Here is a 27,340-nt window from a genome sequence, read left to right as displayed (position 1 = left end):
CAAAGTCTACTCTAAGTTGGAAGGAGCAGTATCAGGTTTGCACAGAAGGGACACAGTAAGCATTGCCAGAAAGAAGATACCCTTATTGGACTCAATGGGTGAAGAACTAAGGTCAGGAAGTGTCAGCAAGTTCCATGCAGAACTAACAGGCCTGAAACATCATCTCCTGTGCTTCAGGTTTTAGAGTAATTGTTAGTGTAAGCAGTATATCTCACAGAGACAATGGAATGGCCATTCTACCAGTTTGGAGCTTTCCTGAAAAGCAATAGTGGGAATCACAAAATAATTAATACATGTCCTGTCATCAGGGCTCTTGCTTCATTCAGCAGTGGGTGCACATTTTCCCTAGTCTTCCTTTCGTCACTCATTTACTTAAAGAAGCTCTTCTGGTTGCATTTGTCACTTCTCACTAGATTTTATCCCATTTGGGATTTGGCTTTCCTAACTGTATCTCAGATGGTATTCTCTGTATTCCTGCCAGGTTATCTCTACTTCCTCCTTCTGTATACCTCATACAACCATAGAATAGTTGGGGCTGGAATGGACTGTTAAAGATCATCTAGTCCAACCCCCTGCAATGAGCAGGTACTTGGAGGCCTGTCCAACCTGACCTTGGATGTTTCCAGGGATGGAGCAGCTATCACCTCCCTGGGCCTCCTGTTTCAGTGTTTCATCACCCTCACCATAAAAAGTTTCTTCTATCTACAGGCTCCCTTTAAGTACTGACAGGTCACAATAAGGTCTCCCCAGACCCTTCTCTTCTCCAGGCTGAAGAACTCCATCTCACTAAGCCTTTCCTCATAGCTCCAGCCCTCTGATCATTTTTGTGACCCTTCTCTGAACATGCTCCACCAGGTCCATATGTTTCCTGTGCTGAGAAACATCCCAGGGCTGGATGCAGTACTTTGGGTTAGGGTCTCACCAGGGTGGGCTAAAGAGGCAGAATCAAATCCCTCAAACTGCTGGCCACACTTCTTTTGATGTGGCCCAGGACACAGCTGGCTTTCTGAGATGTAAGCACACATTGTTGGTTCACATCTACCATTTCATCCACCAGTGCCCCCAAGTACTACTCCATAGGGCTGCTCTCAATCCCTCCTTGTGTGTTTGAATTTTGCCTGGAGCATCTTGCTCATCCAGGTAAGGTTTGCTGAAATATCTGCCTGACTTTCTGCTGTGACCACGCTTGAGCATTGAGGGGTGATTTTTGAATTCTAGGTAACTGGCTTTCTCGGGACCCTCTTCCCTCCAGGCCTTATCCAACGGGATCCAACAAGCACGTTCTTATAGAGACCCAAGACTGTTCTCCTGAAGTCCAGCACTGATCTTGCTTTCTGACCTCCTTCTTGCCCTCAGGATTTTGATACTCCACCATCTTAGGGTCATTATATCCAAGGCTGCCTTCAACCTTCACATCCCCAGTAAGCCCCTCCTTGTTGGGATGTATGAGGCCCAGCAGAGAGCCTCTCCTCATTAGGTCCTCTACCAGTTGTGTCAAAAAGTTGTCATTGATGCTGCCCTGGATTGTTATGCCCCACTGTGTTGATCTTCCAGCAGATATCAGAGTGGTTGAATTTCCCCATGAGGGCCAAAGACTGCAATACATGAAGTTGTTTCCAGCATTTAAAGGCCTCATCCACTTCCTGGTCAGGGGTCCCACAGCAGACACTCACCACAATGTCACCCAGAGCAGTTTGCTCTTCAGTCCTAACCCATAAGCTCTCTGTTGGCTTGTCATCCATCCCCAGACAGAGCTCCATGCTCTGGGCTTGAAGGTTCACCTCCACAGCAATATCACATCACTGCAGCTTTCTCCCTACCTTGAAAGGATCCCTCCATAGCCCTCCATCAACTTGATTTAAAAACGGAGAACTGACCACATCATTATATAAAGTTTCTACTATTACTTTTGAGTACAAAAGAAGTGGAAAAATTAAATTTCTAAACCACACACAGTAAGGAATCATCATTCCAAGCATGAAAACACACAAGGTCTACAGAACTGATCTATTCATAAACAACTGCATAAGCCAACCATGAGCACCAAGTAGTCGTGCTGAAAAGCTAAATTACTGCCACTCAACTCCCTGGCAACTGCCACAGATGGTCATATTACAGAATATAAAACTATGAAACAATTATTTACAAAGAATTTTAGGACAGACTACACAGTAGCTACAAAGATAATATACTAGACAATTCTCAGGCTTGCAATTTTGCACATACAATATGGGTTCTATCTGCATAACTACCGTGTAACATTAACTCTACCCGAAAATTAGCACCTTTTTACACATACTGACACAATCCACCCATGCCCTTAATGGCTTTTGTAGAAATAAATTTTCAATGTTTGGCAAACAACACTAGCTGACAACGTGTCACTTTACCTACCACAGAGGATTAAGAAGACACCCAGAAAAACAAGTTGTCTAACAGTCACCTAAGAGGTAAATTATTTATTGAGACTTAATCCTGTTTACACATTTCCCTCTTGCTTTTACTTTTAGAGACCCCAAGGGATTAGCCTGCCTCCAAGCAGAAGAGTCTTGTGTACTATTTCCACCTGGTTTATACAACACGCTATTATTTTTTATTAGAAAGCCCACCTATTGGCCTTTGGCATACACAGCAATTGGTAGATCAGGAACAGCAAGCTCCATAAAAAATTAAACCAATTTTCAGTAGGAAGGAGGAAGTTGCACAGTTTATTCCTGCAATATGAGTAATGGCCTATTGAAGAGATAAATGAAAGCAAGAATATAAAAACTAAAATTCAGCTGTGTGTACAGTGTTACAAAACCTGAGACTCAGCAAACTTACATAGGAACCCAGCCAAGCTTACCATCACATCTTAAGAAATAGATGTATAAATTGTTAAGCAGTCTAACAGAATAGTTTACATACTACTTTGACGAAAACTCTCCCCACACCATCAACACAGACATGAAAACATTACCATCTGTTACATACCTTATTTTCCCCTGCTCTGTTAAATCTCCATCACTGTGTAATATAGTTGTTAGCAACCTCAGAGTAGAAGTTCCGGACTTGCTGTGGTTGTTCTTCATTCCTAGCAACCACCGAACCATCATCTTGATGGCCTGAATCTGAAAAAAAAAATTGGTATCAAAAAGTCAAATCATACCATAAGCCTCATTTTTAAAATAGTCTTTATCTTAATTTAATCACATAGTATTCTTTCCCAAGTGCTTTCTGCTGGGACAAACATAAGCCTGTCAGGACTGCAAAACATCATTTCAATACCAAAAGATAACTAGACATTCTTGCTAGACAGCAACTTTTCACTGAAAGTCTCATACATGTATTACAGCAAATAAAAATTATACATTTAGTTAAAGTTTGAGCTGTTTCTTCTACTAATCACATATTTTGTCCTTTGAAAACTTTTTCTTAATTGAGCTTACATCCATTAAATACTGTGAAATAGGTAAAACAGTTTATACTCACTAAGAAAATACTACTGGATCGAAAAGTAGAACACATTTTCATCTTTATATATTCATATAATTCACAGAATACTCTGAGTTCGAAGGGACCCACAAGGATCCACAAGTCCAACTCTTAAAGTGGATGGACGATACCGGGATTGAACCCATGACCTTGGCGTTAAATTCCTGTGCTTAAACGATCTCCATATAGTCTCTATTTATCTATGTAATACCTGAATTTAAATTTAAGACAAATAAATGACAAAAACACTTAGACATTTTGATTGTTAAGAGTAGCAATCTGTACCACGATAACTTAGCCTGGTAATGAGTATTTTTTTCACAGCTATTTAAAGAAAAGCCTCAAAGCCGGTTACTTGGAATAACTTGTTTTTGTCAATGGAAACACCAAGTGTTTCGAGGCAAGCTTCTGCCAGTATGCAGAATCCAGCAACTATATGAAACACTGAATAATTTCACATTTCTTTAGTGAAAATAAAACATCAATGTGGAGATTAAGTTTGTTTTCATATTTGAATCCCTTTATCCTTTCACTTTCCTTTCATATGACAGCAGAGACAATAAAGAAAACAAAGAGGGGTATCTTCTGACAGCAAAATGAAAATGCTCATCTGAATCACATAGACATCCTTGGGGGGGGAAAAAAAAAAGCCAAAACCAAAACAAAATACCAAACTCTGAAGATCAAAACAAAACCCAAAAGCTTTAGAAAACTTACATGGTAACTTCAAATTTTCTCATTATTGGAAAAAGCAGTAACTTTTATATAAACATTTATAATATCACTAAATTCAATTTATCATACATTTGATCTATTTCTTGCAACTAACTGACCAAAGTGGTCCTGTCAGATCTCAGTTCTAGGCCCACCACTTACATGTGAGTATATTTTTTAGCACTGTAGTCCATTTATTCCACCACACTGGGTAACACCAGCAAGCTGTAGGATGTCCCCAGAACCCAAAATGCAAATGGAGTCTGAGGAATAGAAATTAAATTGTCTTGCCCTCACTTTCAAAGGGCCTTCCACTGGAACAGTTCTAACTATCCACCAGAAGATTTTACTAGCAATAAACCAAATAAATAATTGCAATACAACAATAACAGCATCAGATCTTTTCACAGCTCACAAAATCACTTTTTTCATGTCATAACCAGTACCTGTAACCATAAGTGCCTCCCATTTGTTGGGAGGACAGAAATATGCCAGCTCTCCTTGGTCTTCAAATAAATGATGTATTCACCCAGGGAACAGTCACACGCTACCTCGTCCCCTGACTAATTTCAATTTCAATCTTTGCTTCTAATAATTCCCTCCATAATTCCTTTTCCCTGGTTTTATTATCCAAACCTATTCTAGCCTTCCTTTCATGTAGTCAAGTCCTAATCCCATCTCCTTCAGAATTTTTTGTCTGACCCCACTAGTTTCCCTATTTCTTTGCTGGTGTTAATGATGATATGATGACATTCCAGCAACCATTCAGAATTAAGCATTCCCATGAAATTAGTACAGGGCATAAGAATTCCCCCAGTCACTACTACTGATTACCTGAAGACTTAGTTAAACACAACATGAGTTTGGACTAATGTAATGTTTTAAATTCTCCCTTTGCAACCAAATAGTGTAGCTATTAGAAGATAATTGCAGTTGGAAGGAGTGTTAGGAGGTCTCCAGTTCAATCTCCTGCTCAAAGGAAGGTCAGATATGAAATCACACCACACTGGTCTCAGTTTTACGCATTGTGGTGTTGAAAGCCCTCCAAGAATGAAGACTGCACAGGCTCTCTTGGCAATCTGCAACCTCTTGCTACCTGTTGCATTGTATGACTGTTCTCAGGTTTTTTCCTTATATCCAGTCTGAACCTCATTTCAATTGGTGTTCTATGAGCCTAGAATTCTTCTACAAGATGAAAAATTATTATACACAACATGAAAAGATCAAGAAAGCAAAAATGAGACAGAACCATATCAAAAGATAACACTGTCTTCCTACTGTAACATCACCATTTTGACAGCAGCTGGCTCAGGTTTCTACTGCTTGAGATTTCAGAGCCACAAAGGCTGCATGTTTGTGCAGGAGTGAAAAATCAAACGAAGTCCACTTAGAACATAGTTAGAGAAACAGTATGAGAACTCTTATATTCCAGTGATATGGAAGGAAAAAAGAAATATCACTGCTACTACACGAGTCTCAATCCACCGCATGGAGCACAGTACTCATCACAGGTCACTGCCAAGAGAGATTACTGCTTTAGAACTCAAGTTCCAGGCGCAGGAATTCCAGTCTAACTCACACACTCATTAATCCAAGTCATAGTTAATACTGTACTGAAACATTTCTCTGCAGACATCCTTTCATTTAAAGCTTAGCATCCAAAACTAAGGCTCTCCTGTATCAGTCTACATCTGCTAGGCTGGACAACACTACAATTTAGTCTTCAGCAGTCCTTCCCACTTTCATACTCCAACTTGCTAGTTTTAAAATCCCCACTAGATATATAATAATGTTACAGAGGGAAAAAGAGGCTTTTAAAACCAGAGTGAAGAAAAACACACTATCAAAGAGAAATAATTTACAAACTAATGGCGTGGCCTGCAGCATACATTAAGTTTATGCTCCTCAGTAGTAATAAATGCTAATTAAATTTGCAAATCAATTTTCACAATAACCTGCTTTCACCTGCAAATAAATGCTTCTTACAGTTTTCAGGCTTGGCTTCAACCTCAAATTAATCAAAAGGTTAATTCCCTTCCAAACAGCCAAATGTATGAGAAGTTTTATCAACATAAAAGCACATTTTAAAGAGTTATTACAGCTTCACAAATCGTTTAAAATAATTAAGAAAAACAATATTTACTGCTTCAAGTTACATGTACAATCCCTGAAGTGAAATCATGTCTATTTAAAACTAGCACTTCATTAAATTAAAACAAAGGTTCATTCTTTTAACAATTTTTTGAGTGTACTGTCTAACTATGGAATTGTACAAATATGAAAAATATCCTTTGTGTAGTCAAACAACTAAAAATAACAAATCAACTCCAAACAAAATCAAGCCTTTCCAGTAATGAGTTCTGTACCAAGCTGGAAACCAAAGTACTTACTAAACTAGCACAGAAGGAGGTCTGCTAGGAAGAGTTTAACAACCTTGAGAGAAGGCAAAGAACTTAGTAAAACCAGAGCAACTTTACTCAAAAGACATTAGAAACTAAACAACTGATATAACAGAGCATGCTACAAAAGACAAGCATCTCATTCTGAAAGAAGTGAAAAATCTATCCCTGTTCTGAAGGGCATTTAAAAACCAAATACAGATACAGAATATATTTTCCACATCGTAAGTCTATTTCTAATTCAGTGAAAAATTGAGTGACAGTATCTATTACAGAGTACAGAAAACGTAATACACTTACTCCAAAAAAAAAAGCTTGAAATGACATTTTTAAATAAAGAACCAAAACAAAGCCCCCACCATTTTAAAGTGATTTTTTTCTTAAATCCAGGTTTTTCTCTAATACACATTGCACACAGAGAAAAGCAAACAATTTTTAGTATTTTAGTAACACATTTATTCATTTGAGGAAACTGACAAATCCAAACCCCATTTTTCTTATTCCAAAACAACACTGAAAGTTTCTTGGAATGTCATAAAAATTCAAGAGAAAAACTAAAGACTTTTAAAAAAATTTCTATAGTGTTTAACTCCTACATTGAAGAGGAGAGGAAAAATAATTTTATTTTGAGTACTCCAGATATCATCACAGTTAAGTGTCAGAAAACAAAACTAAACATATAAAGAGCTTAACGAAAAATTTAATGACATGTGTAGTAAATTTATGCATAAAACCATAATTAAAAAATACGTTCCCAAGAGCAAAACTTATTAAGTATTATAAACATAATATAGAGGAAAACATAGTACATGCTACTTACTTTAACAAGGGTTTCAGGAGACACTTCTTCATCTGGGACCCAAAGTTTCGTTGTCTTTTTCCCTGGAAGCTAAACCAAATGTTACATTTGTTACACCACTGCTACTCTCCAGTAAAACTTGTAACCTCCTCTTTCCTGTTTGCTTCTGAAAACAATACTGCAGCACTCCCTGGTCACCTTTATGCCGTCTGTATCTTATAGAAGTAACCACTACTGAAGTGAGATACCTCACTATCCAAGTATTAGCAAATTTAAGATTAGTAAAGGGATTTTTTGTTGTTGTTACCTGAAAAGTATTCCTTTAGAGTGTAATAGCCATTGCTTTGAACGTAACTTACAGATTTTCCATATCCAGTAGATTGGAACTTCATGCACATTTTACTGTTTTAGACAGTGTATCTTTCCCCAAGCAATTTCTAATGATGCACGAGTTCATTAATCACTTTATAATCAATACAAAAGTGTTCAAAAAGTTAAAAATCAGTCTTCCATTCCAATCGTGTATTTTAATCTCAAATATATTACGCTTCCTAAAAACCACAACTAACTCACTCAAGATAAGAAACAGAGTGAAGTCATAACAATTTTCCCCTTTTTAACCAAAGCCAAGTCACAAGTGATCAAATGCTGTGCTATGCAGCTCATCACTTTTGTAAGATTCCCAAATAAGTAGAACTCTCTCCTTTCTGGTACCATGGGTTTTCAATGGAGCCGAACTACATGAGGAAATCAAAAGACAACCATATACAAAAAGTAGAACCAGCATGCCAAATATCTTCCCAAGTACTTGCTGAGTATGATACTACAGGAAAAGCATACTCATAACACAAGGTTTTAAAAATACTCACCCTATCGTTCATTAGCAAATCTTTAACAATAAAAGTAGCAACCAAAGATTTCAAAGGGGCAGCAAACTGGTCCGGTGCAAGCATGGCTATATGGCCAATAGTAACCAACGGCGTAATGAGGTGCTCAAAATTGCTTGGATCCAGACTTTTATGCAGTGGCTAAAAAAAGGCAACAAATTCAGGTATTACTGATATAATCTGTGTCTTACTGAGAGGATGGGAATGACAGCTTTGTACCAAGTTGCCCATGCCTATTTCTATTTCAGAAATACAATTTTAGAAGAACTATTGGCTATTTAAAGATACATTCACCAACTCAACAAGTCTCCCTCAAGTCAGAGGAAACATCAAGATGACAGACAAAATACTTATCACCTCTGTAGAGTTCAAAAAGTGACAGCTCAAGCATGACCATTTAGGAAACAATGGATTAAAAAGCCTATTTTCTTGTGGGAGAACTAGATCTCAAGATAGCAATTCCAGTAATGGACTATGATTCAGCCTTCAAGATAAGAGGTTGATGGGAACTAATTAAAAAGTATGTTTGCAGTTATAGCTGTATTTATTTACTCTTTAACACAATTCAGTTTTCCATGATTTCTGCAACCATTTAAACACTTTTGACCATTTTCAACAGGGGTAAGGAGTATGGTTCCTCCTTCCATAAGTAGTGCATGGTTCTGGTACATAGCCCAACACTTGGTTTTACTCCATCATATCTTAAAATATATAACCCTAAACATGATGTATCATGAGATACAAGAACAACCTCTACTACCATTCTTCAGTCCAAAACCATACAAGAACAAAAGGAAAGGGGAAAAATATATTTTCTAAATCTGCTACAACTCACAACTACATCCCTTAGTTTACATGCGCAGTATAAAAGAGCGGTAAAACGTAACTTAAATATTTACTGTTACCTCAAATATCTGTGCAAACTGAGTTTCTTTGCTAGAAAATATTGCATGGATGCAGTGAATAGCATACTTGGCTTGACGAGGGGGTCCCTTTTTAGCTTTATGATGCAACACCGGAAGCAGAGCACTGAAAAGTTGTGTAACAAAACAAATAGACCGAGATAAGTACCTTTGCACAAATTTAAAATCTTTTAAAACATCAAACTAGCAAAAAAGTACAGATATACATATAAAAAACACAACACTTCTGCAAAAGTGCTATTTGTTTTTGTTTGGGTAACTTCTTCAAAAAAAGAAGAAAAAATTTTATTTACATAACTTGCAAGCAAAAAACCCCTAGTTTTTGTTGATAAAATATCATGTGGTAAAACAGGCATTTATACCTGCACAGGTTACTAAATGTTCTTTTGGAAATATTTTTGCCTATATATCACCATTAAATTGCAAAGAATGTTTTTACACAGCGCATATATATAATTTAGGAAAGAACAAGTAATTCTGAAGGACAACAATATAAATTATAGTGGAATCAGTGACATACTAGCTGTCACTATTTTGGGTATATTCATTTCACTTCCATTCTTTAAAAAGCACTACATTTTAAAGTCTTCCAAAATCTCTTTTTGGAATTAAGTTATACTTTCTTCCAAAAGAATGCAGGATAATGCTACAGCAGATGAAAGTAAGAGTGAGAACTTCCAAAATCCTATACAGTAAAGATCACTGCTCAGAGTAAGATGCACCACTTACGATCGTATGTGAGGAAAGTCTTCTTCAATTTTACTTCCTGTATTTTTGAAAATTTGTAATGCAGCTTCTGCCACTTTTTCATCATCCATTTTCAGGCAAGCGAGGAGAGATTCAAAAGTTTCAGCTGAATGAAATGAGATAGGATGCGTAAACGAAAGTACCTGCCAAAATATGATGAAAGTCATGTTAACATTTTTTAAATGTCTACTTATACTAGGACATTTCATCAAGAGTCATTTTCCACTGCCATACTGGAATATTTACAATACTCTCACACTGGTTTTGACCCATGATACACATTTCTCTCCTTTTTCTTAGTACCTCCTAAGTTCTCTGTCCTTACACATGATCTTGTTAGATTTATCTCCCCAGTCTCAGTTTCTACTCCTATTATTCTGAACATGTACTTCTCAGTGGCTACATCTACATTAGCAAGTACTGGGTTACAGCAGGAGCGGGTCTTAAGAGAAACACAACTGAGCTAAGGAAGCAATATTCATGTTTCAGGAGTTTTACTTCAGAGTATTTTTAGACTGACTAAATCCACTTTAGCCACTGCAACACAACATGTGCTTCTGAAGCCCATCTCAATTTTGTTCCTCTGAAAGGAACCCAGCTTGTGTGCCTCCAAGACTTCATGTTTGTTTCCTCAGGGGAAGAATTGATTCTGCTCTGAAGTGAAATTCCTATCTCTAAAATAGCAACACGGACATACCCAATAGGGTCTCTAGTCCCTCAAGCTTTCCACAGCAGCTTAGCAGATTCTGTACCTCTCCTTCAGACTCTTGGACTTGGCTGTTTTCAAGTATGACAGTCCTCCCATGTTAAAAAAAATGAAATAAAGAAACCCTCAATTGATCCTCCCTGAAATTTGGTCTTCATTTTTAAGTGGCTGTTGATTATTAGCCTCATTCCACATAATATTCTGACCCGTGTCAGAGAAACAATCCTCAAAATATAGAAACTTCTTCATATGCAGTTCTCTATTTTAACCAAGTTACCTTCCTCCCCACTTCACTGCATGGCATTCTCAATGCTGGACTTCCATATTTCTCCTTTCTGTATTATTCTTGTGATGTACATATAGACTGCTTTCTCCAGGGCAGTCTTATTCCTCTTCTTAAATATGTCATGCCAGTTCATACAAATATGTAAGAACTGACTTGGAAGCCTTCATTCAAGTATAGTCCTTCACAACATGATTCTTTCTTTCTTACTTAGATTTCTTGTGCTACTAGGTATCTGAACTTTTACTTAAATGCGCACATCTGGATAAAGAGCCACACCCTTTCAGGAGCATCTACCTAGTCCTTAGCTGATCTAAAATACCCTGAAAACTTCAGTATGGGTGTCCTTTAGATTTTTAGGCCTCTGAAGTCAACCCCTAGCTGGACTACTTGATGGTGTTTGCTATGTTAGCTGAGTCTCAAAGATTACTCATAGCTGAAATAGGTAAGACCCCATTTACATGGAACACAGAGGAACCACAGTGTTGTATTGATATACAAGTACAGTTCCAAAAGTATCACAACTATATTTACAAATAGCTGAATTCATGCTCTAATAATCAAAACTCAGCTGCTACTGTCTCACAAGCAACTACGTGTGGCTTCCAGAAAAGCTTCTAAATAATTTGAAAAATAACTTTATTTATGTGCCACATAAGATGAGCATAAAGAACAAGAAACCAAACCGGGTTCTTCCAGGTAGGCACCACATGCTTATGATTAAAAGTAGTAAGTGCTAATTAAAGATTTATTTTAACAAAGCTGTTTGCAAAGTTTCCCATGCTCACTGACCACCGGGACTATACTTGCCTTCAGCAATTCAAGACCTGCTCTGATTGCCTGGTCAGTAGGTACACCCTCATCTTCATCATCAGCTGTTCCATCTATGGACTTGTTCACTTGCTTGATAAGGGCACTGAAGAGGAAAACAAAACATGGCCTTGTAGTTACTCCAATTCCACCATGTATGATTGTTTTCACAAGTTTAAGACAAAATCTTATTAAAGCAACTTTTTAAAAACATAAGCTTATCATAAAACAAGTATGTCAACTACATACATAATCTGGTTGCCCTCATCTCCTACCCAAATCAAAGCTTATGAAGCATTGCATTTGAAAATATTTATCCATCACGAATTAAGAACTATATACAAATTACTCTGGAAGAATGACCAAAATAAGAGAACAATCTGAGCATTACAAGCAACAAATTCAATAAGAATTAAGGTGAGGTTACAACCCACTGGAAAATTAACTGTTTACAATCCTTAGTCTCTAACCAAGACAAAAAAAAATAACCATTTAACAGTTCTGCTGAGAGCTGATGACAAATTTACAAGACCTATCTCCTGCATATTCCTTCTTGACAGGCTTATTTCAACTATTGCTGTTAAATAATCATTTCAACAATTATTTTTTTCTCCCCCCTCCCGCAACTTCATTTGCTTACTCCTCCTTTAAGTCATGCTGCCTCTCCACCATAGTCTTTACTTCCTCAGTGACATTGCTGTTTATGTCACTATGAGCTAATATTCTGGGTGGGAAGTTTCAGCTGAACAGTCTGGACAGAAATTTATTTTAAAGTAAGTCGGCTGGCTGCAAACCACACTTTGTCCATCAGCAACACATCCTTTTACTGATCAGTCATTGCAGCTATGCTGAATGACAACGCAATTATTTCTATGACTACATTCTGGGCAAGAACACACAAACCCCTATACAACCTGAAACAGAAGAAAACATTGCAGGTCACCAAGCCTTAAGCCACACCCACCAAGCCCATTACTGCTTGTGCTTAAAGGCAAAATAAGAAATCCCAGTTTCAAACCCTGTGATCTATGGCCGACAATACACACACACAAAAATACCTGATGGATTCAGTATCAATGTGCACAGGAGCAATTCTCTCAAGAAGAAATTTTATCATTTCCAGGAAAGGATTTGTTGGTTGCTTTGGATTGCCCAACTTCTTTGTTATTTCCCTCTGAAATATAAGTTGTAATTAAACTTCTAATCAATTCTGTTCCAAAAATTTTCACGCTTTCAGAGCAATTCTTACCACACATCCTTCAGCCTGTTTGCAAGAACATGTTGGGCTAACAAGCATTTCTAACTGACTTCTTATTTTTTCATCGTCTTCTAGAACTTGTGTGAACTTTTTCATGAAATCTTGAGCTTTCCCTGGATCTGGAAGGTTTCCTTTAAATAACCAAAATAAATCACGATTTATGTGTTGTAAATTACACAAGTTTGGAACATCATACAAACCACAAAAAACCCAAACGAAACAAACAAAAAGAAAAAGCACAAAAAATCAAACCACAAAACACCTCAAAATGTGCAGACTTATCTCTGAGGACACAAATTTCTACAAATCTCCCCAGGCTATTTGCTTTCCTCACCCTTCACACTCGTTTTTCAGCAAGTCTAGTTGTTCTTGCTAATAATACTACTAACAGCTGAAGCTGACCTCAGACTGCAAAGCTGAAATTCCACAGCAAAATATACTCCGTACACAGATCACCCAATGCAACAAGTGTGAAAAACATCAAATGGGTATTTTTGCTAAATTATCCCTTAAGTCAACATAAGCTTTACAACAGCTTAAAACATTTAAAATGCATTTCTTAAATTACTTCCCCATTTTATATTTACATTTTATATTATAGCAAGGCAATTTATTGGCAAAGGGTTAGTCTACTATTTAAGATGCTCCATATTTTTGGAGCAGCCAGTGTTAAGCAAAGCTGGTACAGAATGTGGTGTAGGACTACAGGATAGTTATTTCAAAACAAGTTCTACTATCAATTTGTTTTGCTGTATTGACTTTTTTTTTAAATGCAACCCAGAACTAAAAGTATCAGAAAAAATACAAACTGATCAAAAAAGGATTGGGATCATGGCCAACAAAGCAGCAAGGTTCATTTTTTTCCTCCACTTTTTTTTTTTTCCAAAAATGTGCATAGTCGTATGTAGTATATTCTTTTGCCAGCACAGATGGCATTTTTTTAAAAAGGTGGGTTTGAAAACAAATTTTCAGAATTGTAAAGCAAGTTTTTCTTCATACTGGTTTTAATGCTACTGGCATGGTGGGCCCGGGGAACAGAAAGTGTTGCTTTCGGGTTGGCGGGTATTTCTTTGTCAGGAGTTCAGCTTACACAGACATTCATCAGTTTTCAAAGTGCTTTCCTTGCTACTGAAATCCAAACTCTTTTGCACTCACCCAAAGACATTTACAATACCAAAACCTCAAAAGACAGGTAGGTTAGTACATAGCTTAGTAGTTTAGTTAATATCTATGAATATATATATTCTATAATAATTGCTAAAATAGACATTAACACCCTAGATCATCCAGACCTTGAATTAGCCCATAATGCAGCCAAAATGCTGGTAATGTGATAAGCTTCATGACTGACAACTTCATACAGTAAGGGTAATTCTGCTTAGAGTTGCCTTCATTCTTAAAAGCATATTGCAGCATCACTTTTATAATGATTTGCTTTAAATTTTATCTGCTGCAAAATGTCTTTTTATAAACTTACCCCAAATGATTTTTAAAGCAAGAAAGCAATATAGTTCAACTGTAATTTTTACACTGTAAATACTTTTACTGACTTACTTGTTATAACCATCACTTTTGAGAATATAGCTTTACTGCTGGCATCTGTCTGCAAGTCACAAAAGAAAAATGGATTAAGTAAAAATTTTACATTATTTATTTCCATTTGAATATTCAACGAGGAAGATTCCAGACTGCATTAACAACAAGTCAGCATCCATTCTCCTAACACATCAGTGTGTTAGAAATCAAAAACCACCACTGCAAATTCAATGTAGACACTTACAGGAAGTAAAAAGTAGATCATCCCTACAGCATTGATTATGTAAAATATTTTTATCACTTTTCAATCTACCATATAACTTATGAACAGCATGAACGGGCTATTTCTGTAGTGTGCAGTCTCAGAAGAATGCCATCATTTTTAGGGCTCTTAGCTGTCACAGCTGAACTCACACATTCAGACAAAAAAAAAATGATAAAAGACAGAAATCAGGTATCATTTACAGGATTCAAGTAATGATGTCAACAGATACAGACTTTCCATATTCAAACCTCTTGTGACTCAGGAGAAAAACAAAAACTGTACTGTGGAGTTTCTTCCATCCTGACTGTTCTGGTCTCTTAATACTCGCTGAGTCTTCAAGTACTGGCTAAAGCTCCCATTAAAACAGATTGAGCAAACAACTACTAATTCAGCCAAACACCAAATAACCTGAGGCAGAAGTATTAACTTGCAGTATTATAACTCTATTGAATTATGACAGATTGAAGAAGTTTAAGAAACATTTCTTTTTAGAAAATCTACTGTGGCACTTGATCTACATTATCATGCATCCATCTGCAGCAAATGAAGATTATACTCTGCTAGACATGAAACAGCATTCACCCACTTTTCCACATATGAACAGGCAAGGTTATGTATTTTATTTAGCTGTGTATGCTGCTGAAGGAGAAAACAAGAGCAGCTGTGATTTATGCTTCCATTCTTCAGAAAAGTAACTTGACTTAAAGGCAAGTTTGATGTCCCTTCTGTCTTAAGAGAAATTATGAACAAATAAAAAGTTGGAGCAATAAAAAGCAATAAAAAGTTTCTTAACATGTTTCCACCCTCCTCAATAGTGCTTTGTCTGAAGAGACCCTGAAGAGGAAAAAAGGAAGATGACTGTAGAGTTTCAGTAAATGGCAGAAAGGTAGACTGGGAAGTTCAAAAGATTTGTAGTTACCGAATAATGTAGGTTGGCAGTGACAACTTAAGGTCACCCGGGTGAACTGCCTACTCAAAGCAGGATCAGGTTTTGCTTCAGGCAAACTCCTAGTTGCATTTTAAATATTTACAAGGATGAAGATTTCACAGCATCTCTGGGTTACCTGTTCCCATATCTGATCACCCTTACAGCAATTTTTTTTCTTACTACCTAATCAAAGTTCCTTTGTGGCAACTTTTGTACGTTATTTCTTGTCCTATTCCTCTTTATCTCTGAAAGCTCTCAGAATGCCTACACTTGGCACAGGTACAACAACTACAGGAGAACAAAACAACTAAGCTATAATGACTAAATGAATAAACTAGACCAAAGTGAAAAAAGCACACAAAGTATATTCTAAAAGATTACTAGGTAATTTCAGTTTTGTTTCCTGAAAGAAAACTATGTTTACATAGCTCTGAATGGCTAATGGATATTTGTCTCAAGATCACCACTTGGACTGTATGCCCCTCCAGTCTATGGTTATGAAAATGCAGTCTTATCACAACCACAATGATTTAATTGTATTAACTATCAACTGAAGACACCCCCAAAAAAACCATACAAGATCACCACAAAACCAAAAAGTTATAGTAAAAATAGCAAAGCATCTGCACGGGGAATAATGAACAAGTTTTAGGGTAACGAAGGCCACTGGGTGACCTCTGTATGAAGAGGTCAGGACTGCCCCGTGCCGGTCAAAGTCACTTCCAGCCAGGTCCGCAACAAACAAACCAATCCACCACACATCAGAACTTCAACCAGAGGAGCCTACAGTGTTTCTGAGAAAGCAGGAGATAGAGATAAGAGGGGAGATACTGGAGAAAGTATGACTCTAAAGGGGCTGTGGCCAGTGGCGAAACTCCTGCTGAAGCACTGGGTAAGAAACAAGAAGCAGCAGAAGGAAGAGAACCACTACGCCCTGACCCACACCCCCTGTGCTGCCATCGCCTCATCGAAGGGACAGAGCATGGGGAACAGCCTGGAGACTGCAGAGCAGGGAAGAGAAGAGTCTGACAGGAAAGCTGAACACTGTTTTTTAAAGTGTTCATTTGTTTGCTTTTACTTCTCAATACCAGAATAAATAAGTAAAACTTTGTGTAAATTGACATACTAAATTAAATTCAATTCCCCAACTCAAAACTGTTTTGCTGCCTGCAATGGCACCTCAGACTATCACAAGCCCTCTAAACTCTCCCACGTAGTCTTGTTATTCAAGAGAACATTCAAATGTTTAAGAGCAAAAAATAGGATAAAATCCAGATGGACAAATGCAAACGTGTCAAAAGCATGCACTCTCTTGAATGCAATGCTTATGTTGGCATCAAAGCCTTCATGTTAAATTCCGTATCATATTTGGTATTTTACAACTGAGAAAGAACTTTTAACAACTCTCTGAAAACAAAAGGAAAAGTTGAAATTTCACTTTCAATTTGAAAGCAGAAAATACCAAGGAACTAACTCAGGTATTAAATGCATAAATGTATTTAGCCTACACCAAAGAACATTAAACAGTACATGAAAAGCATTTCAGTACAGTCACCAAAATACAGTGAAGTACTGCTGTACTAGCATTTACTGCACTTGGAATTTAATACATTACAGCATGTTTCAAGTGCACTAAGTGAAAATTATTAATTTCAGTGCAGTCTCTCTCTGTTGGCAAGACTAGCATTTCTAAGCAGATCCATTAGATAATCCAACCACACAGCTACCCACTCTTCCTGGTTCAGGTAATTCCAGCAAATGGATAATCATTAAATTTACCTTGGTACCACTATATACACAGATCAAAAATAAAATTCACACCCACAGACACATTGGAATTTGAGTGTGGCAACACTTTCTACTCTATATTATTTCTGTTAAAAAAGCACCAGATCAAACTTCTAGCATTAAAGCCGAGTTCTAACTATATTCCAAACCACATCAAGAATTGAGTCTTATAATTTCCCTACCCCAAACATGAGTATGAACGTAGATGTAACTAAAACAAATTGAAATTCACTTCATGAGAATATCCTAAATGGTCAATAAATTTTCATTTTTCCCTTCTGAGCAAAAACAAGAAAATTAAATTGTGCCTAGTATATCCAATACAATCTTTAAGAAATTTCTGAGAGGGAAGAGAAACAAGTAACCTGCTGGGACAAAAGTATTCCAATTTCTTCAAAATTACTAATCACACAAAATAACAAGTTCGGAGTATATAGGTACTTGTTCTTAATTACTTGATTTGGCAGTCAAAAATAATATGCTGGTTTTACCATTTCAAGAGCCAGAACAGTCCTGGCAAGACTTAACACAAACTTGCACAGAAAATATTTTAGTATTAAATGACTGGCAAAACATTTAAGAAATTTCTGTAATACCCCTTTTCCTCCTCGATTTCACAAACAAAATCTATACACATTTCCTACAGCAAATATGGTCTAATGGAGTATCAGTTAACTTTCACAACATTTTCAGTCTGCTATTAAAAATAAGCTTGAGATAGCCAAACAAAATGGAATTAAAAAGGAGTACATTAACTAAAACTTGAGGAATAAAGATAAGTTGAACTCACTTTGGGTTGTTTTATTAGGTCAACCAAATCCTTTACTTGATGTCGTAGCAGATTTTGACATTTCCACATTTCATTCAATGCTCTAAAAATAGAAAACAATTAAAAGACCTGTCAAAATTACCTACTCAATGAACACAACTGTCCAAAATGAGTCTTTACAGTCTTTTCAATTTCAGACTCAGAAATGTACTTATCATCTGAACTTTCACTGCTGTGTGAGCAAAGGCTAAATGTTTCCTAGTAGGATAATATGGAAAATTTACTTGGTCATATTAGACTGGAATAAAGTGAGATTTTGAAGCAAGTTTCATTTCAGATGCTCATGTATACTGCCTTTCAAAGAAGGAGGAAGTAACTAATCTCTGCTCCATTAAGAACTCATTTGTACAAGCCTGAAATCACTCTTCTAAAAACATTCCAAGAAGTAGGTTAAAGCAGATGTTTAAGATTTTTATCACCAAAACAATGTTTTTCTTGCAGACAGGAAGCAGCTACTAGATGAATAAATTGCGAGAAGCGGACATGATTAAGTTTATAAGACATGCATGAAAGATGCTCAACAAAATAGAAAACTAGCACACTTTCCAGGAACAGTAAGTCATATAAATAAAGGTCACAGCTGCATTTAAAAAACTTACAGAATCCACAAGTTAAAAAATCAATCTATATAAATAACTGAACAAGTCTACGTCTTTAAAATGAGTACTGCTGCATACAAAAACTAGAGAATTCAGAAGTTACTTGTTGCCTGAAATAACAAGTACTGAAAAGCATCCATTCTGCATTTTCATTTAGTCTACACTAAAGATCACTAGAACAGTAACTTTTTATTTTTAATATACTATTCATAATTTTAGTTTATTAAAGTTTTTATATCTTTGGACAGGCAATACAAGAAATTCAGGGGATTTAAATATCAGTTTTTGCAGTACTGGAAGGCTTTGGGATCTTTTAAGGCATTCTTTCTCATATAAAGCCTTTTCTAGTCTCTTTCAAGGGAAAGAAAACCCCTATATTTGATTTTCAAGTGACTCAGTACTACTACATGAAAAACAAAGTAAAACTATCTAAAATGAATCCATTTGTGAACATCACAGCAGTTTAACTGTTATTAGTCAAATTCACATGCACGTACCTATTTTAAGGTGGAGAAGGCACCTAATCTAATAATAATTAAAATGCATACTGAAGGAGGAAAGACAAACAAGTAATTTCTTCTCATTCTTAAGTCATCTTGGCTGCTGCAACAAGTAGTATATTAATTGAGAAGTTGTCAGGTAATATTTACGGCTGATCTAGCATATCAATGTTATCTCTTCGTAGACATAAAAAGACTGACATGCACTCAAGCTTCTTTCCAGATCTTTGACACTACATTTTTTAGCTGTGTATGGTTGAAATGTACTGCATTTTGTTAGAAAACACCCTACGAGCTAATGGTTTTTTCAAAATCTCACTTGAAAAATAGATGCTATTTCTAGTTCTGTTTTCTAATAGTTTATAAACTATTTCTGTCCACTGACTTAGGCTACTCATAACAATTCAGTACTAATTTACAATAATATTTGTATTAAAAATTATTTTGCAAGTAGTAAAAAGCAGTACATACTTCACAGCATTTGAATCCAGTGTCGCATAAAGATAATACAAACACTTCATTCGTTCATTTGTTTCCAGGTTATGAGGGACCATGTACTGAGCAAAAATGCGTTCAACAAGCAACCTGAAAGACAGGATTAAGAAACTTAAACTGTGCAGGAGGAATATGGCCTGGAATTGTTGAAACATCAATTCAAAAATTCTCAGACCTATCTAGACATCAGTTGTTGTATAAAAAGATGGGGATATTCAAAAACCTAAAGGTCAAGTTAATTGACATAACTCAACATAAATTAAACAGAAATTGGTCATTATAGAAAATGCAATGCTAATGCTGGCAGTACGAGATTTAACAGATAACATTATCAAAATCAGATGTATTAATCTAGAAGAAACCAAACAATTTTGGAGAAAGATATTAATTATCAACCCAATAAAATGTTATCATTTAATTTCACTACGAGTCAGTATTGGGGTAAATTCATGAACTGACCCAAATTAATTGGCTTAAAATAATACTACTAATAATAACACTTATAAAAAAAGAGATATCATGTTGATTATATCACACAATGTCATGAAGCCCAGAAGGAGAATTCAGATACTAATTAGAAGGAGCTGACTTCCTTCCACCCTTCCCTGGCCCCTTCCCCATGGGCGGAGTCTAACCCATGTTTTTGCTTCCACAATAAAAATGCAGGTATATTCCCAAGGGAATTATTAAAAGCTTCTGTGTAACGTGAAGCTCCTTATTTGGAAACAGGAGAAGAGAGAGGTTTGGACCTGACAGTTACCTAGAAAAGATTGAGGGGAAAAAAAACCAAAACCAAACCAAACCAAACCAAAACAAAAAAAAGGGAAATCAAGGATATGTTGTACTGTGATCAGTATTAAAGAATGGAGCAAATAGGTAAAAAAAAAAATCATGTATGTTTATGCTGGAAGACAAAAAAAAAATTCTTTGTGCACAGTTGGAGCAGGTGATCAAAACCGAAACCCAGCTAGTTTAAAAAGTTTAAAAAAAACATCAGTGGGTAACACTGGATCTAAAGATCCAGACAGTCCACTTCCAGGGTACCATGAAATAACTACTTGTTTTGAAGGAAACTTTTTGAGGTTTTGAATTTTTGAAAAGACTTGTACAGGTTTGCAATGCCATTTATATCTCAACATGCTGTGAAGGCTCATTTCCAAAGCCAACATGATGACCTTGATTAGTCAAGGCAGACTTGTTCCCAAACTAGTTCCCCATGTGCAACCATCTATTTTTCAATACCAACAACCATATACAAGGCTACAAAGTATGACAGAGGCACTGCTTTCACCACAAATCCAGGACACAGGTCTAATTCACAACTACTGTACTACAGAAATCTAATTCTCTGCAGAGTAAGATGGCTTGCCCATTATCACTACACGTCCTATCTTTAAAACATACAGAAACAACACACAAATCTAAATCAACATCATTTAAGCAAATTCACTTACTAAATTTTAACATAAAAATCAACAAGTTACTGAAATTTAAACAAAAATCCCCTTTACAGAAGCAGTGGCAAAGTACAGCCAAAACTTTTGAAATATTCCAATGTATCTCACCCTTTGGAACCACTCTGGGCCTTAAAATAAGAAATAAATAAAGTAGAAGAAAACAACACAGGACAACATTTGGCTACAGCTATTTAAGATTATGCACTGAATCAAAATGTACAGGATTATCAAGATTCCTCCTTCTCATCAGCACTGGAGCACAAAGGAAAAACAAATCTTTCTAACAAGTTACAACACTTAGCCTCTGAATCACCCAGCTTTTACAACTAGCTTACCGGTCATCAATACTGTTTTGATAATATATGTGCAGAAGCTTATCTTTGATCCATGATATCTGTTTTGCAGCTTCTTTTCCTGCTTCTGATTGCAGTGAATATTTCTTGTATATCTGTGCAAGTCCCATCATAGCTTCCTTCCTCACTCTCCACTTGAGAAAAAGAAATAGCAGCCAGTTTAGCAGTTCAAAACTCAAAGTTTGAAAAGACTGCAGAATTTGGTAGGTATTTCATATTCAACATCAAAATAACATAATTTAATTGGCAAAAAAGTTAAATTGAGTCCTAAGTGCAACAGTTTCTCATTAGGACATATGTTGCATCATATCTGTTACACTAAACCTTTCAACACCAGTAACTACCATTTAAGTATACCTCTTGCATTTAGAATTATTACAGATTTAGCCAACATCCTTTCTCACACTCTGTATCTGCGATTGTGTTATCGCTGCAACAAGGAAAAGCATGTCACCAAATAAAAAAAAAACACAGTAGGCGTTAATTTTAGAAGTTTGCCATCAACAAACTGGTTTACTATGCTTTAAAAGAGACAGGAAACCTCATAAATTTTACCAAATAATGCAACAGAGCTAAACTAACATTCAAGACTATTCAAATTTGAAAGCTATTACACTGATTTGCAGTCTTTCAATGATCTAATTAAAAGCAGGTAATCTACAATTAAATATAGTACATTCTGAAACCTGCTTGAAAAATTTTTTAAGAAAAATGCTAGAATTTTTTACAAGGGTCCTCTTTGACTTAAAAGTTTTACTAGAACTGGACAACTGGAACAACATTGTTGTGCTGCAGCCAATTTAATTATTTAAATCATATCACCTTAAATAAAACACAGCACAATGAAAAATGTAGCATTATAGTCATGGGAAGAAACTACCTCACTAAATAGATTGGTTTTCATTTGTAATTTTAAAATCAGTATAGCATTTTTTAGAAGTGCTGATTTTAAGAAAGCTGACTAGTACAGTTTAGAAGTGTGACACACAGCCCTTATTAATGCTAATTATGTCTTACCCGCTTGTCCAGTGTCCTTTCTCTGACGAAATTGAGCAGGTGATCATTGACAAGCAAAAGATCTTTTTTAGCAGCAGTAACTATGGATACTATAACATCATGCCGTATGGCCTCTTCAGGATCATGTGACCTTACTTTCAGATATTCTGAGGGAAAAATGAGTAAGTGTAAGTATACAACTTTAGCTACTTTCCTCACTAGACAGAAATGGAAAAATTATTTTCTTCTGTTTGAAACATCAGCATCAAGAAACAAACAGTATGCTCCAAGACTAACGGGAATGTCAGTAAAACTTTGTATTTGCTTAGAATACCAAATACTTACATTACTGGCATCATTGAAATAAGAATTATGTGGTTACTTTTTTTTTTAATTCTTTCTTATAGTAGTTACACTATGTATACATTTGCAACTATTATAGCCAAGCAGGACTGGATCTGTAGAGCAGAATAAGACACTGCTTGAGAACTTGCTAACTACATTATATATATTTTAAGCTCTTACGTCAGGCTAGAGGCTACTCTCTTCCTGCAGATTCCATCCCTTTTGGCTCCTAGAGCACATTAGTTGCACTGCCACTCACAATTTCCTTATTATCCACAAGGAATCTAGTTCACCTGCTCTAGGAATACTTGACAGTATAAGCCACATAAGCATTGTGAGCAGGGACAAATCAAGAGATACTTCCAACTATAAAGCTTACTTAGACACATCCTAGTTTATCCAACTTAAAACAATTTTTCTAGATTATTTTGGCACACTGCTACTTATTTGCTAATACCACTAATCTTACACTATCAACACTAAAACTTCTGCTTTTAGGCGTCAAATTTGTTAGCTACCTATTGTCATTTTAGAAAGCTGGCAAATAAAATGGCAAAGCTCATTTATCTTTTTAGCTGTATTTGAGGTTATTTTAAAAGCACAAAAGGGTAGGAACAGGCACACAGAAGTTAAGATTGCAGTACACTGCATATATCAGTGCAACACTGAGGACTTCAGGAAACTTTGTAAATTCACACTTTACTCTGGATGAAATAACCAGAGGTTACTGTTCTCTTATCACTGTTCAATGACCAGTGAGAATTTTCAAGTCTCATCTGAAACACTGGCATTAATGGTAATCAGCCCAAGTGTCAAAAGAACACACTCCAAAATAATACTTTGCAGTTATGGAGGTTATGAAATTTTAAATCCAAATAAGCCTTTTTAAAAAAACCTATTGTTTCACAGGAATATAAACTAAAAAAAAATGAAAAATACTGCCATTGCACAAAACAATTCTGATGTCCAATACCAGTGAGCCAGAGAAACTTTTCAACAATTTGACTTTGATAAGCACTGTGGGGAGAGAGAGGAGGGGCAAGCAAAATTACATTTCCCAGAGGATACCATTAGAGGGGGCACAAAGTCTTTCTGCAGTGTGAAAAAAAGAAAAAGAAATATTGAAAATATAATTCTGATAATCAAAAGGGAAAATATTTTTACCATTCCATTAAGGAAGGATCCAGAACCTTTTGGGTTTTTTAAGCTGACTTAACAATACAGAATCACAGAATATTCTGAGTTGGAAGGGACCCACAAGGATCATCAAGTCCAACCCTTAAGTGAATGGCCCATATGGGGATCAAACCTACAACCATGGTGTTCCATGCGCCAGCCAACTGAGCTAATCTCTGGATAACACTGCAACTACAGGATGACTCCAGCTTGTCTCTATTTGTGTCCAATTTGACAAATGCTCAGCAAGCAGGAGAGCAATCCCATGCACTTTACAGTCCTTTAAACTCCCTCCTTAGACCAACTAGACAAGGATATTGCCTCAAAAAAACTACAAGTAGTTTATTGACCAGGGGAAGATACAGTCTCCAGAGCAAATCAACCAATTCTCATTAATTACACTTTTTTTTTATTATGACACGAGGAGCAGCAAATACTAAATGCTTCCATTGATGCCAGTTGCCTACTTCCTACAGAGGTCTTGAATTACAGGCTGTGTTCGATCTGAAGGAGGTGGAATTGTGAAGCTGTGGTCACAGCTATGAGGACTGTTTTCATGTTTTAGACAGTGGCTGTGTAAGACTTAAACATTCCAGCTTTGTGGAACTTAAGTCTCCCCTCTGCACCCTAATTAATAAATGCCAGGACCATCAGGTTAGGCAGACTGCTTTATCTGATCCCATGGTGCTTAATTTCAGCAGGAGTTGGGAATGTAACTACGGTATGAGAGGGAGAGAGAGAGATCTCTGGTTAAGGCATTCTTAGTGTACAATCCCCTCAGCCTGAGAAGCAACACTGAAGGCAGGGACTTTGGCTTAGAACTCCAACATCAGTTAGGTCCTCCACAACATCCGACAGCATTACTTAGGATTACAACTGGCCTTCTTGACTTCTCCAGGAGACTTTAAGTGGTATTTTAATGTTATAATAAAACTGATACCTGTTAAGTCCTTTGCCAGGTCAGGATGGTTCATAAGGCAGTGACTTGCAAATTTGACACACTCAAGGCGAATAGGTACGTGGATATCATTAAACCTAGTTACAAACAAGAAAATACATTACAACAACAAAAATTCCACTTCCATCAAAGCAATATGTTCACTTCTACACAATATCAAATACTTCTGAAAGTATTTTTTATGCTTCCCATGTATGGTTACGTGCATACAGCATCTCTAATTTCACAGTATTAAGTAGACTGTCTTTAGCTCAAGAAAAAATTCTCATGCTCATTTATTAATTCATGTTCTGAACATGAAAAGAAATACCTTCTCCAGGTACACCTTAAAAACTCCCAGACAGACAAAAAAACCTATTTATTAGAAAGATGTGTGATACATTTTAATTCCTTTTCTGTAATGTTACCCATAATTAACCATGAACCATGTATCAGAAACTCAAAATTTTATGACTGTGACATTCATTCCCTCATTATACTGTATGACAGATAACAAACATGCACATCTAGTCTACTACACATTTCTTTTGAGATGGATCACAGAATAAGATTTCCTTTTGAAAGACTGAATTAAATTAGATGTTTGAAAACTAGTATTTTCTCATTGTTAATTTTCATGTAAGTAATTTTATAACAAAACTGTTGATTTAATTATTTACAGACAACACTTTCAAAATTAAATGCATTTTCAAGCTATCCTCAAAACACTTGGTTTGAAATAAATTAAAAATGTAATTTTAGAAGACCGTTGCTGTCAAAATGCTTATTTATCAAAAAAATAGATTTTAAGGAATAACTGTTTTAGTAAAAGCCAGGTCAAGAGATTTTTAAGAATGCCTCCTTCGATAACACAGCTATTATAACTTAGTGAAAATCTTCAGTAGTAGTAAATGCATAAATGTGATTCATAACCAGTTGAAAACAGTTATTGTAAATAAACTGCACATAATGACATTGTAAGACAATGAAGCCTTTTCCTCTGTGCCCAATTAGATGTGGTATTTTTTGATGACATTCCATGTTTTAAATAGTTATATACTTTCAAGCAAAATACCTTGCTTCAACTAAGTTTCTTGCACTCTTAAAAGTAGCATTTCCTTGAGGACTCTGATTTTGATATGATTGAATGCTACATTATAAACTATGGCATTTGTAATAAATTCAAGAATTTATCCTCTTTTACTCAAATCAAAAATATTTTCTTCATAGTAGCCTAATTTAAGTTTCTCCTGACTACAAGCTTCAGCTATATTTTCTATCTCAAACTGGCAGAATATTTCAAAAACAAAAGTATGTTTGCAGTATTGTGAATGCTACATACTTTTAAGGTACTCCTACCATAAAAAAAATTGAAACTCATACACAAAGACTGTACATAAAAGCCTCAAAAGCAGTTCTAATATCACCTGATACTGAAAATGTCATTTGATGCCATTTTAGAATTATCCATCATCAAACAGTTTCACTTGTGAAGAAATTACAATAAAGTATTCGTTTTTCTTGACAATGGCAATAAAGCTAGTTGAAAAAAATGAACTTTAGGGAGATGATTCGTAAATGTTCATTCTGCAGAATGACAGATGTGGAAGATACATTTTAAATTGCTTTCACATGATCTGTCAGATTTCAGATAGAGCAGCAGGAAGGAATTCACGCTTAGCTGTGTCACTTTAAAAAAAAAAACCAAACCAGCTGAATTTTCCTTCACTAAATGTTTTTCCTCCCTAGACAGGGAACTAAACCAGAATATACCTCCCCAGGTAGCACTGCCAAAGTGGTTTGTTTTGAGATGCCAACTCCGAATCCTTCGCCCCAAACATTTTTGCTAGAAGTTTTACAACCTGCAGACGTTCTTCGTTGTCATTGCTCTGGAAAATGAACAGATTATTTTAAAATTTAAAAGGAAAACTACCCCAAAAAACAGAGTTCTGTTTTGTGCAGTTTTTCCACTGATACACTTACATATTTCTAGAAATATCACAATACAGATCAGTAGACTTCTCGTGTATACAAATGTCTATCTCAAGACAAAAACCCTTCACTATTTTTTTGAGAAAACAAAATAAAACAGAAAACAAAAAACAAGGTAGAGACAAAAAATGTTGTGACCAAAGC

At 36.0% G+C, this 27,340-nt stretch overlaps 1 protein-coding gene across 4 annotated transcripts in view; it reads right to left on the bottom strand.

Annotated features, from left to right (window-relative positions):
* PDS5B (PDS5 cohesin associated factor B) overlaps nt 1-27,340 on the bottom strand; it is a 102,063-nt gene that overhangs the window by 28,769 nt on the left and 45,954 nt on the right. For all 4 annotated transcript variants that reach the window (XM_032099566.1, XM_032099568.1, XM_032099567.1 and 1 more), the window contains exons 9-23: nt 26,978-27,093; nt 25,208-25,302; nt 22,768-22,913; nt 21,733-21,884; nt 19,917-20,030; nt 18,308-18,389; nt 14,555-14,603; nt 12,992-13,131; nt 12,801-12,916; nt 11,743-11,848; nt 9,926-10,086; nt 9,179-9,302; nt 8,256-8,414; nt 7,408-7,476; nt 2,974-3,110 (exon numbers count right to left, since the gene is read on the bottom strand). In XM_032099566.1, coding sequence (XP_031955457.1) covers nt 2,974-3,110; nt 7,408-7,476; nt 8,256-8,414; nt 9,179-9,302; nt 9,926-10,086; nt 11,743-11,848; nt 12,801-12,916; nt 12,992-13,131; nt 14,555-14,603; nt 18,308-18,389; nt 19,917-20,030; nt 21,733-21,884; nt 22,768-22,913; nt 25,208-25,302; nt 26,978-27,093 — 1,766 coding nt within the window. The remainder of the gene's footprint in view (nt 1-2,973; nt 3,111-7,407; nt 7,477-8,255; nt 8,415-9,178; nt 9,303-9,925; nt 10,087-11,742; nt 11,849-12,800; nt 12,917-12,991; nt 13,132-14,554; nt 14,604-18,307; nt 18,390-19,916; nt 20,031-21,732; nt 21,885-22,767; nt 22,914-25,207; nt 25,303-26,977; nt 27,094-27,340) is intronic.

Source organism: Corvus moneduloides, chromosome 2, assembly GCF_009650955.1.
Source record: "Corvus moneduloides isolate bCorMon1 chromosome 2, bCorMon1.pri, whole genome shotgun sequence".
NCBI lineage: Eukaryota > Metazoa > Chordata > Aves > Passeriformes > Corvidae > Corvus > Corvus moneduloides.
This window is presented reverse-complemented; position numbering and strand designations above follow the sequence as displayed.